This window comes from Centrocercus urophasianus, unplaced genomic scaffold, assembly GCF_019232065.1.
Source record: "Centrocercus urophasianus isolate 14NV4802_14NV808 unplaced genomic scaffold, USGS_Curo_1.0 seq_37, whole genome shotgun sequence".
Lineage (NCBI taxonomy): Eukaryota > Metazoa > Chordata > Aves > Galliformes > Phasianidae > Centrocercus > Centrocercus urophasianus.
The window spans coordinates 1,478,694-1,495,762 of record NW_024884944.1 but is presented as its reverse complement, the minus strand read 5'-3'; the positions used below and the strand labels follow the sequence as shown (position 1 = coordinate 1,495,762).

The window sequence follows — 17,069 nt, the reverse complement described above, 5'->3', positions numbered from 1 at the left end:
GAACTCCAACAATTTTATTACATTATTTGGCCACACCATACATTTTTTGTTCAATTTTATACCATATCTTAGTGTAGCAACAGGAAAATTAACACATTATCACACACTGTTCCCATTCATTCTGTGATAAAGCAGAACTGAACTCTCAAGAATCACCTCTCCTGTCTTTGGTGCTCTGCTTATCTATGCAGCCACTCGTGCCAGCACACTGCATGACTTTCCATCCTTCTCCACAGTTGACATTATGTGGCTGCAAGTTCATGTCTCTGACTGTTAAACAGCTTTGATGCTAAAATTAAAGCCTCTGCCCCACTACAGACTGCACAATAAATATCAGATAGAACTGAGAACAGTGAAGTATGCCAGCACTAAAGGAGCACACAAGAAAATTCATAACATAAGCAGATAGTTTTAAAACTTCAAATCTAGCTTAAAGATGTATTAAAAGTAATTTATGAAACTGCTTATAAACCTACAGGAAAAAAAGAATAAAAAGACTTCAGGGAAGTGCATGAAAGCAAACAAGAAACCTCCAGGATCACAGCTGAACTGCACAGTGCTGCCATGGAGGATGCCAAGGGGCAACAGAACAGCATCCTTGTTCAGCAGTGCCAGCATCCAGAGGCTCATACAACCTCACGTCTGTTTGCACCACATATTAGCACTCCTCACTGCTAATCACACCTCAAACATCTCTAATTTTCATTTCCATGTAAGTTCCAGGCAATGCAAATACAGGCATTATTTTAAAAGGAAATTTTAAAGATTTTTTTTTTTCTTTAAGTAAAACTTCCCAAAGACAAAGATGCCTTTGTTCAGGGATGTCCTACATGAAATGCTGATGTAAAAACACCTGCAAAGGTAATAACTGCCATAATGAGATTGTTCTGCTGGGACTGCTGCCAGCCTGAGAAAGGAGGGCAGCCTGAAGACACACAGACAAGAACTTCTGATGCCCTTGGTGCTCCACATACTAGAGCAGCAGCTCACAGCCTACTGTCAGAGTCACCTGCACTGCAGGTAAGTATTCCATCCCCCCACTTTCATCATATATTTACTGGGAAAGCTTGCTGAATAAGCTTTGAGGTGATCAAATAGAATTTTTTGGCTTTCTGCTGGAGCAAAACTAATATGGCAAAAATATTCAAAATGACACCTTCAAAAGACAAGCAAAAAAAGCAGCTCACAGCTCTGTGGCATTCAGAGTTTCCAGTCTGTGTCTCAGTTTAGGTCTCCTTTAAACAAGCAGCTTTATTTTCAATGCACATTCAACTCTCCACTAAGACAGCCAATACACACTGTAATGATAGCATTAGCAATATGGTGATAATTCACATCTAACACACCAGTGCCATTCCAGGGGCATTTCTATTCCCAGACCACTTCCTACAGACAAGCATGTCAACCCAGGGAAATCCCTCAAAAAGAAATAAACCAACAACTGAGTTCCTTCAAGTTCCATGCTTATTTTCCAGGGAAGTTTCTGGTAGATTGAGAGCTTGGCTCAAAACCAATCTCTACCCCCTGAAAGCTTTTAGGGGCTTCTAGGTATTTTGATCAGTCTGTATGGGGACAATTTCTAACTCAGTCATTGCAGAATGACATTAACATAAAGCCAGATGTATCAGCCTGCTGACTGACTTCAAGCAATACTGTTGAAAGATTTTTCATGATATCTGGGACAGTAAATTTGTATTGGTGTTGAACATGTATTAAAAAATAAATTCATGCTTTTTATTGACACTGATGCACAGAAGGGCCAAGATAACAGTCTCTCACCAACACCTGCTTTTTGTTCACCATCACTGGGAAGATGGTAAGCGACTGAAGGTTGTCATCTTGCTAATTCAGAGTAAGCTCTTTATGCTCTGTCACTGATGTTCCTTATAATTTGAAGCCCAAAGAAAACGATCTCTTCTTACCTGCTGCGTGGTGGCATCCTGCTGGACATAAGCCACTTGGGATGGATCTGTAAACAGAGTCTAGACAAAGTGAAAAAGGTTTATCAAACTGGCCTTGTGTTGATCATTCCCAACGCAAGCATCGCTCTGTCACCAAAATGCAATCCCCGTAAGAACAACTGCTTTGCTGGCTTTCAACATGCCTGTTAACACAGCAGACTCATTTTTCTTCCTCCGTGTTCAAAAGAGAGCTCTTCAAAAGAGAGCACGTGGATGTGAGCACATCCTACACATGAATTTGGTAGGGTGAGGATGTCTGCCTTCATTTAATAGAAGACACGACAACTCCAATATTCATATGCTAGTCCTCAAGAACAGCTCTGCTGGGAGAGCTGCTACACCAGAAGAGCAAAACTCAGAAGAACATTAAGCACTGACAGCAGCTTGCCTGCCTGCTTGGCCAACATTTGAAACACCCGAGCACACAGCAGTCTGGCTCCAGCAAACTGAAGCACGAGATGGGAAGAATTCCCTTGGTGCTTTTTGCAAGATAATGTCTCATTACTATAGTGCATTTTTTAATTTAGACAAAGTGATAACATTCAGAGAGCTGCATATTCACTTGGTCATTAGCTTCCTGGGAGATATCCTCTTGGTATCTTATCTCAGAACAGCCCACCACATAGGAACTGCTTTTTATATGGCTGAAAACTGCACAAGAGACAAGATCATGCCACAGAAGCCTACGCCAGTGCTGCTGGCAGTGTCACATACAGGCCCTTAGCAGCAATATTGCTCTGTTCTGTCCAAGAACATAAAGCACCCTGATGAAGCATGTCTACGTGGGTTTGTTTGTTGGATTTTTAAAGTCTATCCATGCAGAGGTACAGATGCATGCTATATTAACTCCATATAAACACGCTCTGTCAGAGGGGAAAAAAAAGCTTTGATATTCCATATAATTATGAAGAAAAATAACTGAGGCCTATGCAATCAACAACTTCTGTGAAGAGAGATTACAAAATTAGATTGAAGTCACCAGGATCCTCTGCAAAAAGGCAAGGCTGTTATTGTTACAATTAATAATTAAAACTGCACTGCGCAAACAAGGACTCTTCCAGAAGACACAGATCTCTCAGCTTTTTACCAAATACAGGCAGAGGCAGAATTTCTGGAGAGACTATTAAGCATTTTCAAAAACACTTTTGATTTAATTACCACCCTGTCCACCTTTAGTGAAATAACAAGCATTTCATAATTCATAGCCTCAACATCCTTTGATTACCACATTTGCACATCAGACCGAAACGAACAGCATGAAGTCCCTGTTCAGCAAGGGGCAGATAAAAGTGTTAGGAGTTACTGCCTGCTATTTTGCAGTCACACCGCTCGCTGGCAGCTGGCTTTAATCTCAAACAAGCCTGTTTTATTTCCTAGATGCCATAAGGGAGGGGTGGGCTCAGAACCACACGTGCCTGCGTAGCTTCCACGGGATGGATGTAAACCAGCGTGTGCTCCGAGGTGTCCACGGAGGTGTACGAGGTGCCATCTGCTGTGTACACCACCTGCTGGGAGGGACGCTCCTGCTCCTCGCTGTACACAATCTGTGCCACCGTCCCTGCTTCTGGGACAAAGTGCACCTGCAAGAAAAACAGACCCTGGACTGAAACGGCTGCACGTATCAGTTGTGGAGGCACCCACCACTTTATGCCCCAAATATCGAACCAGGTGTCAGGAAAACAACAGAAACCTCAGCATATAATAGATACGTTTATAAACTCATCTGAATTACACTAGCAGCATAGAAATCTGGATGTAATAAATACCACTGGTTCCAGGTTTTACCCTGCATTTTAACTCAAGACCTTACTGGTACACAGCATGCATTCAAACAAGTTTTGGAACACCTCTTGAAAATTTGTAAGAGAAAACATTTGGATTTGAACTTTGAACTGTCGATTTGAACTTTCATATGGGATTTATTGGTACACAGAAATGCAATGGAAGCAGCAGCAATGACAGCAGAACAGCAAAGTCCTAGCATGCAGCAAGTGAGGACTTGCTCAAATGCAACAGCCCCACGTATATAGGGATCTCCAGCAGAATCCCCTCCCCTCCAGTGCCAATCTTAAATGAGGGCTGGGAAGGGGTGGATCCTGGCTGCAGCCCTTCCATCACTCAGTGCATTGCATGCACCTGAGCTGCCCTGTGCTGGCCCTGCCTTCCCACCAGGTGCTCCATCCCTGCTTCAGGCTGTGCCTCAGCATTGCCACTACATGCACTGTTTATTTTCTATCTTGCTTTCTGGATTTATGATAATTACTTCAGCTGGTTCCATAGTTGCAAGAAATTTTTCTGTTTGATAAACTGGCTAGCAGAATCTATTAACTTTGATTATTGCTTCAAGAAATAGGATTGCAGCTATCACAAGACAGCAACAGTATGTTTGTGATTGCTTCTGTGGAGCACAGACACAGCATCAGTAGGCAATTCACCTGTTTAAACAGGGAAACAACTGCAAACACGAAGCAGTGACTCCAATGGCTACTAGAACAGTTACCTCCAGGGCAGTTCAAATGCAAATACATTTATTTTGACTAAACGTCACCTAAAATAAGCCAGAATTACTAAGCCCAGTGGTAATAGCAACATACTTATCTGCTGACACCTTTCATATGTTGAAAACCATTTTCAGTGCACAGAAAAATAGTAGTAAACCTAGCTTTGGTATCCACATCCATCACTGTGTTTTCACATAAAATAAGGCCACATCTGCAAATTTTATTTACTTCATTTCACCCTTTAGTTTGTTTCAGAAGACACCTGGCACTCCCCAGGGATGCCAAGCACTGATTCCATACAATAAATCCTTATGCAAACACTACAGTAAAAATGCATGCAGTGTTTCACATTTGGAGTGCTCTGCAAATACTGATCAAACCTTTTAACTGCCACGTGCAAACAGCAGCACTGTGATCCCACTGCACAGAACACGGGTTACTGAAGGCTGCTTTTCTTTGCAAATTTCAAAGCTGGTTACCAGAAAAGCCACGATTCCTTGGCTTGTGGTTCAAATGACATGCAGTGCTCCCTTCATAACATATTCAAAGAAATAAATCAGTCTTCTAAACATTCTCAGCTGCACTGTCTCAGGGATGGAGGGACTGGCTGCACACAGCAGAATCTGACCACATTAGTCAGTGACAATTAACATTTCTCTCTTCCCCACCACCCAGATGTCTGACTGGAAAAAATCGTATTACTTTCCTAAAAAGTCCACCCACAGTTCCAGCTGATTCAATTGATGCCAACAGAATGGGCTGCCACAGACCACATATTTTCTTAATATTCATTAATCCTTTTGCTTTCCCACAACCGTATATATTTATTTTTGGACACTGAATGCATACTGCTACTGGTTGGTTTCATTTCATACATTTCAAATGCCTGTGTGCTCACTGCTGTGGTCTGCACAGCTCACTTTCTGGAATCACTACAAGCATGTTTCTATTTCCTCTCCAATACAAGCTGAGTTTCCAGATAGTTTCAAAATAAAAAAACAACAAAAACCAACTGAATGGGAACATTTGCTTGCAAAGCCACTACACTGAGCCTAATCCAGCAGAACCAGAAACCAAGGCAGAAGTCACCTGAGCAGCATTCTGGTCCTGCTCAGCAGAGTCAGGCCACACCTGAGGACTTTCTTCCTTCGAGTCCATCTCCTCCCTGCCGTGGTGCTCCACGATGGGAAATAACTACTGGAGGAATGTCTGGCTGAATAGATTCATCTCTTCACTGTGCTTCTACTCCCAGAAGAGAAGGGGATCTTCAGTAACATGGCTAGAAGGAAAGGAGATGCAGATATGAAAACACACGTGTAACAGCCCATTTTTGTTGTGATGGAAGGGAGCTGGAGCTACCAGCTACTGCACTACAGCAACACACTGCAGAATAAAGCAGGCTTTGCTTAATGAACACAGGCATTCTCATCTTCCATTCTCAAGCACGTTGCCTAATTATTTTCTCCTTAACAGGAGCTGGGAAGAACTCAGCCATCACACGGAAGGGTACTGAACTCCTCCTGCACATCCCTCCTCAGCCACAAGCGTGCAGCAGAACATTCTGCACGTGGTCCTGCTGGCACACACAAGGTCAGAAAGCAATAAACTGTGCCCAAAATCAACATTAAACTTCTAACAGGAAAGGATGCATTCAGAGATGCATTGCTGGCCTCACACTTACACAGCCTTCTCCTCACACAGAAGGGCAGTTGGCATTCAGGTAATGTGACAAAGGCAACTTTTAGAATAAGAATAATGAAACGTAAACTCCAATTGATGCAAGTCCAAAGATCCTGACAAACTGCTCTCAAGCTATGTTTTATTCACCTCTTGCAATTTTACTGAGGCCTCTCAATCTGCCACTGGGAATCTCAGAAGGGTTTGTTTTTTGGCTCTGGCTATTGATTCAGTCAGTGGTTCAGCACCTTCCCAGTTCTTCATCTCCAATGCCACACTAAATATCCACAGCCCTGGAATTAGCAAGAGGCTGAGCCCATTTCGTTTCTCAGTTACTCCAGTTAGCTTTGCTTTATACTCAGTGCCTCCCTGGACTGATCCAACGCCAGCACCCTGTCTGTGCACCACGAAGAAAGCAGAAGGCTCCTTGCTGATGCTTTCATTCATTTGCATTTTAAATGCAAATTGTTTTAGTCATATTTTATTCCCATAAATGCCAGCAGTTGGCTCCTCAACGTCAAGCTAAAAAAAGATAAGGAAAAAAAGCAGTCATTTTGTGCCTTCTGCTGATTTCACCACGAATGAATAAGCTCTGCAGACCTGAGCACTGACTGAACCATTGGCCTCAGCCAGAACGTGGAAATCAACAGCACAGAAACATCACTGAACAGAATATGGGGGGGTGGAAATAAATTCAAGAAGAAATCGCATCACTTCCACGTACACAGAGTTTGGGCAAGTTATTCCTGGGCATTGCCAGAGCCCAGCATTTGCTGTCTCATGCTGAGCAACACACTACAACACACAGCTCTCACTTATTGGGCTCACACTGCATTAGGGCCTGGGATAAATGAACAGAAATGCTATCTCTGTTCTTGTGGCTCATTATGAGGCATCCAGAAAAGGCACCGAAAAGGAAAGAAATTGATGCACCTGCATGCTATGCTTTAGCTAGGAGATCTCATTAATATGGCAAAAAAGAACTGCAGCAGTGGACAGTGAGCACCCAGCCATGCCTTCAGAGTGCTGAAACATGGCTCGATTACAAATAAACATAACTTATCTATTACAGCTCACATAAGCTCTGATATAGTGGGAAACATCCATCCTTACACTTTCATCCTGCTATCTCAAGGCTTCTCGCTGCGTTATTAAGGAGAAAATCCCAGGATTAATCCTATCTAATCCACCCACTTCCACTGAACTCCACGCCTCGTTCCATTGGGTTCAGACCTTTTGGTGATTGCAGAACCACCGAGGAACAGGGCTGTGTTAATGGAACAACAGCCTGAACAACTGCACATCAAACTGAATGCCTGCCTGCCAACTTTGTGCAGCTCTGTTCATCCCAAACAGCCCTTGCTAAGCAATGGCAGTCAGAAACAAGAGCCAGCTCAGGTCATTGGACTAACAACAGCCAGTAGTTTAATCAATTAACCAATACTTAATTGCTCACAACAATAAGTGGCAAAGGTTTCACAGTTTGTTGTTTTGATCTTTAAAATAACAATAATAGAATTACATCGTTAGGAAGAATGCAATTAAATTAATCAGGGATTAAATGAAGAGAAAGGTACGGAAATGGCTCGCTCCACACGGTGCAACAAGTGGGAGCTCTGGCTGAGTTTCCCCACCACAAACACTGGAGGTCTGAGGGCAGCTGCTGACTCACTCCAGCAGCTCTTTTAGGCACAGATAACTTACAGCTTGAGTGGGAAGGAGACTCACAGTTCCACAAGGGTTTTAAATAGATAAAACTAGACGTGAAGATTCATATCTACCAGAAAAAAAATAAGTAAAAAGATGGAAAAGAAAGCAGCATACACAAATTTCAAGTTTTATCCTAGTTCTGAAAATTAACACATCTCAAATGTTAGGGAAAAAAGCCAGGATGAGCCAATTCAGAGGCTCGGTGGTGTGGTTTCTATGAATGGTGCCATTACCTATGGGTGTTTCCCAGAGAAATGAGATACATGCAGACAGTTGTGTAGCAATAGCAGCCAGAGAACACGAGCTGCAGGATCTGTTGAGCTTCTGTACTACAAAATAAGGGCTGGGATCCACCCCTCTGGGATGCTACACCACTGCTCCATCTCTGACTTCTTATCAGTTCTGTTACCACCAAAGTCACTCACAGCGACACCAACAGGCACCTGAGGAACCTTCCCTACACCGAGCACAGAAATACACCACCAACTTTGTTCCCGTCCTTCTACATAGGACGCTCCCTAATTAATCCTGCATGACCTGATTTTCTTCCTCATATCCCCCATTAAAGATCATTACAGCTGTGACACTGACAGCCAGAGCGCCTCAAGATTTTAATGATTCCCCTGTGGGTTTCAATCAGCAGAGATGTCGCGCAGCACAAGGAAGCAACAGACGTCCAGCTCAGCACATACAGCCTCAGCACTTTATTCCTATCAAATTAGCTGCAGAGGAACCACAATGAGCACGTTAGGCCCACATTAACCCTGCTAACAAGAGCACTTTGGGAGATGCCTGTAAAGAAAAGCACTTTTCTCACAGGGTCTAGCTGCAAGCTTTGTTAGTTTCCTAGCAGAAGCATGAGACTTCAGGCTAAAACAGGATGCAGTGCAAATGTGGCATGATAGCACAGCTCCATGACTTCATATCATTACAGGACCTCAGCACAGCTGCTAAGCATCTGATCTGGAGTGCAGTCAGCAGACACAGAGCAGGAACAGAACCCTCCTCTACACCTATGCACCAGAACACCCAGCTGCCTGCCTCACCAGGTAAGTGCAGGTAAACCAATAACCTGTGCAGGAGGAAACTGGTTCATTTCAGTATGCTGCTCATATTTACCTTCCTTTTCTTAACACCCACTGCAGACCTGAAGCTGCCACAGACCTATGGCCTTCATCTTCAGTTCTTCCTCATCCAATCCAGAATGCTCATTAATGGTGATGCCTCTCCTCTGCATGGAAAGCCTCTTTGCGTTTGATCTGCTCTTCATCTCCGTGGAAACCTTACTTGAGAACTCCTGCTGACCTCTACAATACACTGTAACCCCTCTCTCCCATCTCAGCAGCATCTGAAGCCATATCATTAAATCAGCAGCTTTCCCCATTCGCCACGTTCAGCTCTGGATGAACTCTGCTCAGGGCAAAGCACCTCATTCACCACCAACACCAACGTCCTCATCAGCCTTGCTGTCCTCAGCAGCAGCCATCCAGCCCCAAAGGGCAAGTGCTGATGAAAGCACCGCCTACCTGCAGGAGGCCTCAGCATCTGCAGCACAGCACCCTGAGGTGCCCCTGTGACCCCATCAGCTGGAAATGGGATGGAGCTTTGAGAAAAGGGCTCAGAAGAGGTAAAGCAGCTGCTCTTTTTGTTTGACATGCAAGGATTTCTGACAGAAATTGACAAGTGAAACCACGCAGCGCTGCAAAGAGAAGTTCAGCTCTGAAAGTCATAAAAAGGATCAACAGCACCTGTATTTTCTTCACACAGCTGCTGTTAGGGAATAGACTTTCCTTCAACCATTGGGCCATGCAGGAGATACAGACAAAAACTCCTGAGGCTTCATCTGCAGAGAGCTCTCCAAGTTCAATTAAGAGCATTCTGCTGAGGAAGCACCGGAGCCAGCAGCTGCCAAACATCCATCCTTGTCCCTTCTTTGAGATGGCAGCGAGGGGGGAACATTAAAGCTGGGCAAAGGGAGAAACCTGCTTTCCTTCTCAGGGAGTCATAAAGCCACTGCAGTATCTCAGATGAGAAGCCACTTTACAATAATGGCACATAAAAAAAGCTAATGTGATTTACTCCCTAGTGTAAAAGAGGCTCGCATATAGACTGGAGTTCCCTGCAGCAATAACAGCAGTGGCTATTAGCTTAATTCTTTAAGTACTGAGCTCACTGACCACTCTTTCCCACTGTTAACCATATGCAAGGACAGCAAGATTGCTACAAAAGGGGGTTTTATGACCACGGGGTCTTCCTCCAGCTTTTAATATGGAAGTGATTTATGATACTCAAAAGGAACATCACACGTGCCTGCAAAAGCTATATCCCACACTTAAGTTAATTACCCCAGCTTGCCTAGAAGGCAGAGTTGCTGCATTTCCTGAGGTTCCTTGGCAAGGAGGTGCTTCCACTGCAGCAGCACGGCTGGGGTTCCAACCTCATTGACTACTGAGTCACGACTGCTGGCTCTTCCTCTGCATCCTCATTCATCAAAAACACACATTGTTTCAAGGAGCTCAGCTCCTGTGCATTGTCTGCACGTTAATAAGCAGGGGAGGTAATATATAGCCACAATATTTATGCTTTATCGGCGAGTTAGAAATAGAAATCATACACAGGGCTGGGACAGCAGAGATTATTTATTTCCACAAAAGGAAAAATGGCTTCAATTTATTTAGCCATATAATAAATAGAACAACTCAGCCAAACACCAACTCACTCTTTCCTCAAATTGCACATAATGAATTGATCTAGCTGCATCCTTGCACCACATCCATCACAGCACAATGAGATGGAAGAGGCCTCTCAGATCTCCAAGAGAAGCCCTCTGCTGCTGCACCAATGAAAGGGCTCTTGTGATGTACTGAAGGCACTGCCCAAGCTCCAAAACAATACCATGACAGCATGGTGCAGCTATGCTCTGGAAGTAGCACATAAGTAGCTACAGGCCTGTTTATCCCACAAAACACAGGAGATCATCTGGAACTGCAAGTGAATTCCAAGGCAGATTTACGTCCTACAGGAGAGCTGCACAGACCTGGCTCCAGACCTGCTTGGAGATGCAGCTCCCTCTCTACATGAGATTTCTGTGCAGCCTCAGTTCTTGTATGACCAAGTGTTTCTCACAGTCTCTGTCCTTCCTGTTCTCAGTAGGAAGAGAGACAGGATTAAAATTTATGTTTCTACACATGTTCTTCTTAGTCACCCCTATAATTGATTTCTTCCGCCTCCTCAGCTTTCTGAACACGTTATTATATTTTTCATGTCATTTTCTTCTTTCAAATGTTTTGTGTTCTCAGGTCCTTGTGATATCCTCAGCATCTGCCACTGCCATAAACCACAATTCTCAGGCTTCAGCTGCTCCAGGTAGTGACCTCATTTACTTAATTGATTTGGTTTATAAACGACAGAGAAGAATGATAAAGGAACAAAGCAGAGAAGGCACTTCCTCGAGAGTAACAAGAAGCATCTGTAGCAAACTGCGCCTACACTGTTGCAAATGCACCTTTTTAACTGAAAACCACACCACCACACTCAGCTCCATTCCTCCTCCCTCGTCTCCTATTCCTCCTCCCAAAGCCACCACCACTTAAAGCTGCAATTTGCTCCCATTCCTGCAAACTGTGCTGCTTCTTTCCTCCCTCTCCCACTCCTCTGCATTAAATCACCACTTTCAAATGACAAAACCTCTTCTCTGCACATTAAGAAGCAGCCCCAAGTCTCGCCTGCTGCAGATCGACTGCTGGTGTGAAGTGCAAGAGGACAAACTGAGAACAAACCAGGCCTCCTGAACGACGCAGGTGCCGACCTAACAGATCAGGCCGCTTATCTTTCTATGGTGCACTGACACAAAAAGTACAAGTGGCAAACAGCTCAGCTCTCCTTTAAGCCAAAACAAAATCCACAACGTTAAGTCAGCCTCCATAATGAGCTACACTTATAAATTAATTACAATTTTGTTTACACAGCTGACAGCAACTGCAGGTGGTCAGAAACGCACTGAAAGTAGCTGCTTACTACAAAGCAAATTAACAGAGCTCATCTAAGGATTTCCTATGCAGGTTAACAGCAAAGAGAGGTGCAGGATGAGAGCAAGCTCCTCACACCAACTTCTTGTCAAGAGCAAGCAGCCAGTTATTCCATCAGATAACAACAGTCACATCGATATCTCATCCCACACCAAGGTAATAAAGCTGTCTTCATTTCAAACTCACACACAAGAGCTCACAAAGCTCACACACAAGAGAAGAACACACGTAGCAAAGTGCCAAAAAGCATCACATTCCAGGAGACAAGTTATTCGTGTTAGGACTAACTTGAGAAATACACCTCCTTACTGCTCCTAAAAATGAAGGTGTTACAAGGCTTGGGACCACCAACTACTTTATCACAACACAAGAGCCCAATAACCCTCTTGTAAAATCAGTTGATTCACAAGCATTTCATCTTCTGACTTGGCCAAGAGGAAGAAAATTCGATCATTGAAAGAAGTAATAGAAGAAAAAGTTCAATATAGTCTCCATCGCCATCAAAACTCATAAATAGAAATATTGATATGCTTTTCACAGGGATAGGCAGCACCGAGCTCACTCGTCCTTTGAAAGCCCCTAAGGACCATGAATACAGCACTAATGTGACGGAAGCATTGCGTGCAGATAACCAAACAGCAAACACTGCCCATTCATTTCAGTCCTTCGGCTGCGAAGGTCAGGTTCAAAAACAAAAGACCTGGGAAGGAGGTTTTTAAGCTTTGGAAAGGCTCCTTCCAGGGATCCACAACGAGCAGCCTCCAAACAACATGAAGTTTCTCACGCAGGATAATGAATCCTTTATGGGGTCAGCTGCCTTTTTATGGTCTACAAGACAAAAACCCAAGGCCTCATTTTTTCCATTTTCACTCGATAGTTTAACACTTCCTCAATGCCAGAGCAACACAGGAGCAATTCCAGCGACTCAACACCACAAACCTTGAAAGCAAGAGGCCCCATAAAGAAATAAATCAGTCACACGTAACAGCCAACCCACGGCCCACAAGAAGGAGCTCATCTGGCTGAGGCAACCACCGACACTGCTACAGAAACCAACCTGAGCACCACGTGGGCAGCTATCAGAGCCCACACACAGAAGCTACACGTGGCCCTCGTTCTATCCTGCAGAGCACCCAACACGGCAGGAGCCACAAACAGGGGGCTGATCCCGCTCTGCCCTTGGCCAGGCCCACCTTGGTACCTCCAACATGGCGGTGAGGGTTGCCAAGCCCTTCCCACCAACCCTACAGCCACCCCACAGGAGCCGCTCCGCAAAGGGGCAGCTGAAGCCCGCAGGTGCCCCCACCCGTCCCTTATATACTCTCCTCGCCCCACCGCAGCCAATCCGAGGAGTGGGGCGCAATGCCCCCTCCTCTCTCTAAGCCAATGGCAAACGGGGGCGCGAGGCACGCGGCCAATCAGGTAGGGGCAGGTGCGCCCCTTCCCGCCGCCGCTCTCCTCAGTTTGACCCCCGCCGCCCCCCCCAAGACGGACGCTCACACAGCACCAACCACCGAGGGAGGCACCGGGGGGGGGGAAGTGGGGCAGAGGGGCAGGGGCTGCCGGCGAAAGGCCGCGCCGAGCGGGCAGAGGAGAGGAGATGGGAAGGCCCGGCTGCCTGAAGGAGGGGAGCCGGGCTAAAGAGCGGGCCGAGGAAAGCGAGCGGCCCGCCGTAACGGGGGGCTGAGCGCCCACAGCACTGGGGGGGAACAAGATGGCTGCAGCACGCACGCACACACACATACACACACATACACACCCCCCGCCCGTAGCGAGGTGCCGGGGTCCGGACTGTACCATCCGGGGAGGGGGGCAGGGGTGGGGGCAGCCCCTTTCCCTCCGGCCGGGCGGGTGGGGGATCCCGGCTGGGGCGGGGAGCGGACCGTACCTCTCCCGCGGGGTTGGGGGGGGGGGGGGGGGGAACCCCCGCGCCCTTTTTCCCCCCCCCCCCCCACTCCCGGGAGCGAACGGTTTATCCCGGCCGCAGCGCTCAGCGGCCGCCAGCTCCGGGCGCCATCTTGGGTGCGACTAAAACAACGCGGCCGAAACCCCCGGCGCGGCCCCGCGGCGGCCCCGCACCGCGCTGCCCTCCCGGACCGTCCCATCGCGTTACCTGAGGGGGTCCCGTGCGGTTGCCGCGTCCCGGCCTCCGCCGCCGGCCCCGCTGCGGCCCCAAACCCCCCCACCTGTCCTCACCTCACAATGGTAGCTGCAGAGCGGGGGGGGGGGGCGGCCGCCCGGACCTCATTACCATAATCTGCCTGGCAACAGTCAGCGGCGGCGCGCGCTGATTGGCTGAAACGCCTCCGCCCGCGAAGATGAGGCACAAAAGTCGTCGAGAAAAGACTCTGGGGCAGGCCAAGTGTGGGGGTCGGGGAGCAAATGGGGGGGGAGGAGGGGGCCCACCCACGGGGGGGGGGGGGAACCGCTGCCCAAGCCTTCACCGCTCCCCCTCCCCCCGGGTGCCCGCCGCCAATCAACGCGCCGCTCTCATCTCCGCACCGCTCCGCAGAGGTCCTTCCCGCCAATCCGAGCTCTCTTCTTATCGCGGCGCTCCGCCCACTACTGGGGGAGGCGAGCAGCGCCCCCTGCTGGGAGGGCGAGGGAGGGCGGAGCGCCCTCTGGCGGTGGGGAGGAGCCGCGCTGATTGACCGCTCTGGGGAATTCAGCTAACGGGTCACAGCGGTGGGGTTCATCGCCTTCCTCCTGTTGCAGCTCTTCTTCAGGAGGTGTTTGTGTTATGGCAGCGTGCAAAAATACAGCTTTGCTCAGTCCCTGTTCTCCATTAGCATGCACTCAGCAAACTGTGTGAGCTAGTGGCTTAGGAGAGACTTCCTAAATAAGATGATATGAGTGAGCATCCTTCAGTTTAATCCAGATTGCTCCACACACGGTTTATGCACAAGCACACACACAAACCTGGCCTGTTGTGGCCCAGTGAGCCCATACCAGGGGAGGGCAGGTTCTGCTGCTTGTCTTCATCCTCTGCCCTTGGAGAACTGCAGCAAGCTCAGCTCTCAGTGCAAGCCACTTCTCTACAGTCCCCACTGCAGCCCTTTATACTGGGGCACAGAAAGCAGCCCCTATTGCACTGACACGTCCCTTCCATGAGCAACCAAGTTAAAAAGAAAAAATCAGATACAAATTCTCTAACTCACACTCAGTGACTTGAATTGTTACACAAGAAACATGTTTGGAACTGAAGTGAGCTGAATTTCTTACCCAATTTCCTTATACCTTTTTCTCTGCTCAAGTCCTCTGGGCAGTTCCTTGTACTTATAGAGTCAATTTCTCCCTTTATCCTATAAAAACCAGTCTCAATTTCATTACACCATGCTGAAATGCTGGGATAACAAATAGCACAAGGAAATACATGAGACCAAATAAAATTGCTTTATTCCCCATATTCCTCAACAGCTATCTGTACTCATTTTAGAAAGAAAAAAACAAAGATTTTCAAGTTGTCCTATTTTATTTGGGATTCCTATGAGTCTCCCTAGCATTTCAGCACTGACTTGCATACAAGCATGCTATTGTGTTGTGTTTCCATGCAACCCTGTGGTTGTGCAGTTGAGCACAGAAGAGTGTAGGAGGACTTCAGGGCTGTCCTTTCCTGGTACATGGGTCACGTTCTGAAAGTTCTTCATGGGTATTTTCTTCCCTTAGCTTAGAAAGGCCGATACAGGGCAGGCATTTAGAGGACATAACAAGCTGCCAGATGCAGAGAAGGCGTGCTGCTCCGATTCATCATCTGCCGTATCTGGAATCTGATGTAATGCCCATTGTATTTCCCACATTTAATTCATTCTTTGTTTTCCTAATGGCCTCACACTGTCAGAGCGAGAAAAACCTTCACATTAGGTTGATTTATTTCTAGTCTTCACAGGTAGTCCCAGTAATTTCCCTATTCACCTGTGTTGTCTGGAACAGCACCGTAACCCTGCACTGAATCCTTTCTCTCATCTCACAGGCCATCAGGTCTGCATCTCCATCTCTGCACCACCTCGTTTGCACGCTGCTCAGCTGTGCACGCTGTCCTCCTGCCTTCCCTGCTTTGTCATCCCCACGGCCACTGCAAGGGGACACAGCACTGCGTGCACTCAGCTCCTCCCAGTGAGGGCTGTGCTCTCCTCCCTCCGGCTGGAAGAGCACAGCAGCTCCATCTCATCTACTCACCAACATCTGCCTGACCCGAGTTGCTCTCCCAAACACCCCCATCCATCCCTTTTGCCAAGTAAAGGCACCATCACAAGTTTTTGCCATAGAAGGCAAACCACCTGCTTCCTGGGCCACTTCTCCCTAAAGATGCTCAGCAACCCCCCATCTCCCTCCAGACCTCTTGCAAAGCTTTTCTGAAGCTTTCCTTCAGCCCACACCTCTTGGTTGCCCGTTTTGTTGAGGTTATTTGATTTTTGTGTGACATTCTCCCATTCTGAGAGGCATGTAAATTAAAAAGAGATGAAGAAAAATGCTCGAGTGCTGTAAACTCATCTGAGTTATGTAAGCAGGCCATGACTGATGGCCCCACTGACCTCTCCTGTCTACATCTGTGCATGATAAGTAGGCACTCGCATCCAGACTTGCAAATTAAACTGTGTGGAATTGGGCTGTGCATTGTAGCACCCACTGAACTTCCCTCACACAAGGCTGATTTAAAATACCAATCTAGAAGATGGAGAAAATGTTTGTTAGAACCTTCTGAATTATAATGCAGCCGAAATGTGATTACTTTGCATTCTGCTTGGAGAATATGAAACATGGTGAAGGTAACGATATGAGTTTACTGATTTAGAGCAAGCCATAATAAAGGTAATTAAGATTGCCTCATGCAAGACATACAAATAGAACATACAAGTGTAACAAAGTGCTCCTGTTGTCATTCCCTCCAGAAAAAAGTTTCTTTTAAATAAGCCAAATTATCCTTTGCGTTCAGCACGGAAAAGTTCCACCAAACAAGCTGGGCTGTTCTAGCAGCATCTACCTAATAATCTCCAGATTGCTTTGACTTAAGAGGTAAATTCAATTTGTACCATTAAAGAAAGCATTTCATCACATGCATTCGGTTCAGCTACCTTCAGCTGCTCTGCACCCACAATAATGTCATTCATTCCCCAACATTTAATGAACATAGGCAGAAAAGTGAATTACAAAACAATTCACGTGCTCCAGAATGGGCTTTCCTGTGCACTTCA

The 17,069-nt window shown here is 46.6% G+C and overlaps 1 protein-coding gene across 8 annotated transcripts in view; it reads right to left on the bottom strand.

Annotated features, from left to right (window-relative positions):
• PRDM10 (PR/SET domain 10) overlaps positions 1-14,173 on the bottom strand; it is a 36,964-nt gene extending 22,791 nt beyond the window's left edge. For 2 of the 8 annotated variants that reach the window (XM_042831876.1, XM_042831877.1), the window contains exons 1-3: positions 5,552-8,070; positions 3,377-3,541; positions 1,923-1,982 (exon numbers count right to left, since the gene is read on the bottom strand). In XM_042831876.1, coding sequence (XP_042687810.1) covers positions 1,923-1,982; positions 3,377-3,541; positions 5,552-5,620 — 294 coding nt within the window. In that variant the 5' untranslated portion in view covers positions 5,621-8,070. The other 6 variants (XM_042831871.1, XM_042831870.1, XM_042831869.1 and 3 more) reach the window with 6 other exon arrangements.
• Positions 14,174-17,069: the final 2,896 nt, after the last annotated feature.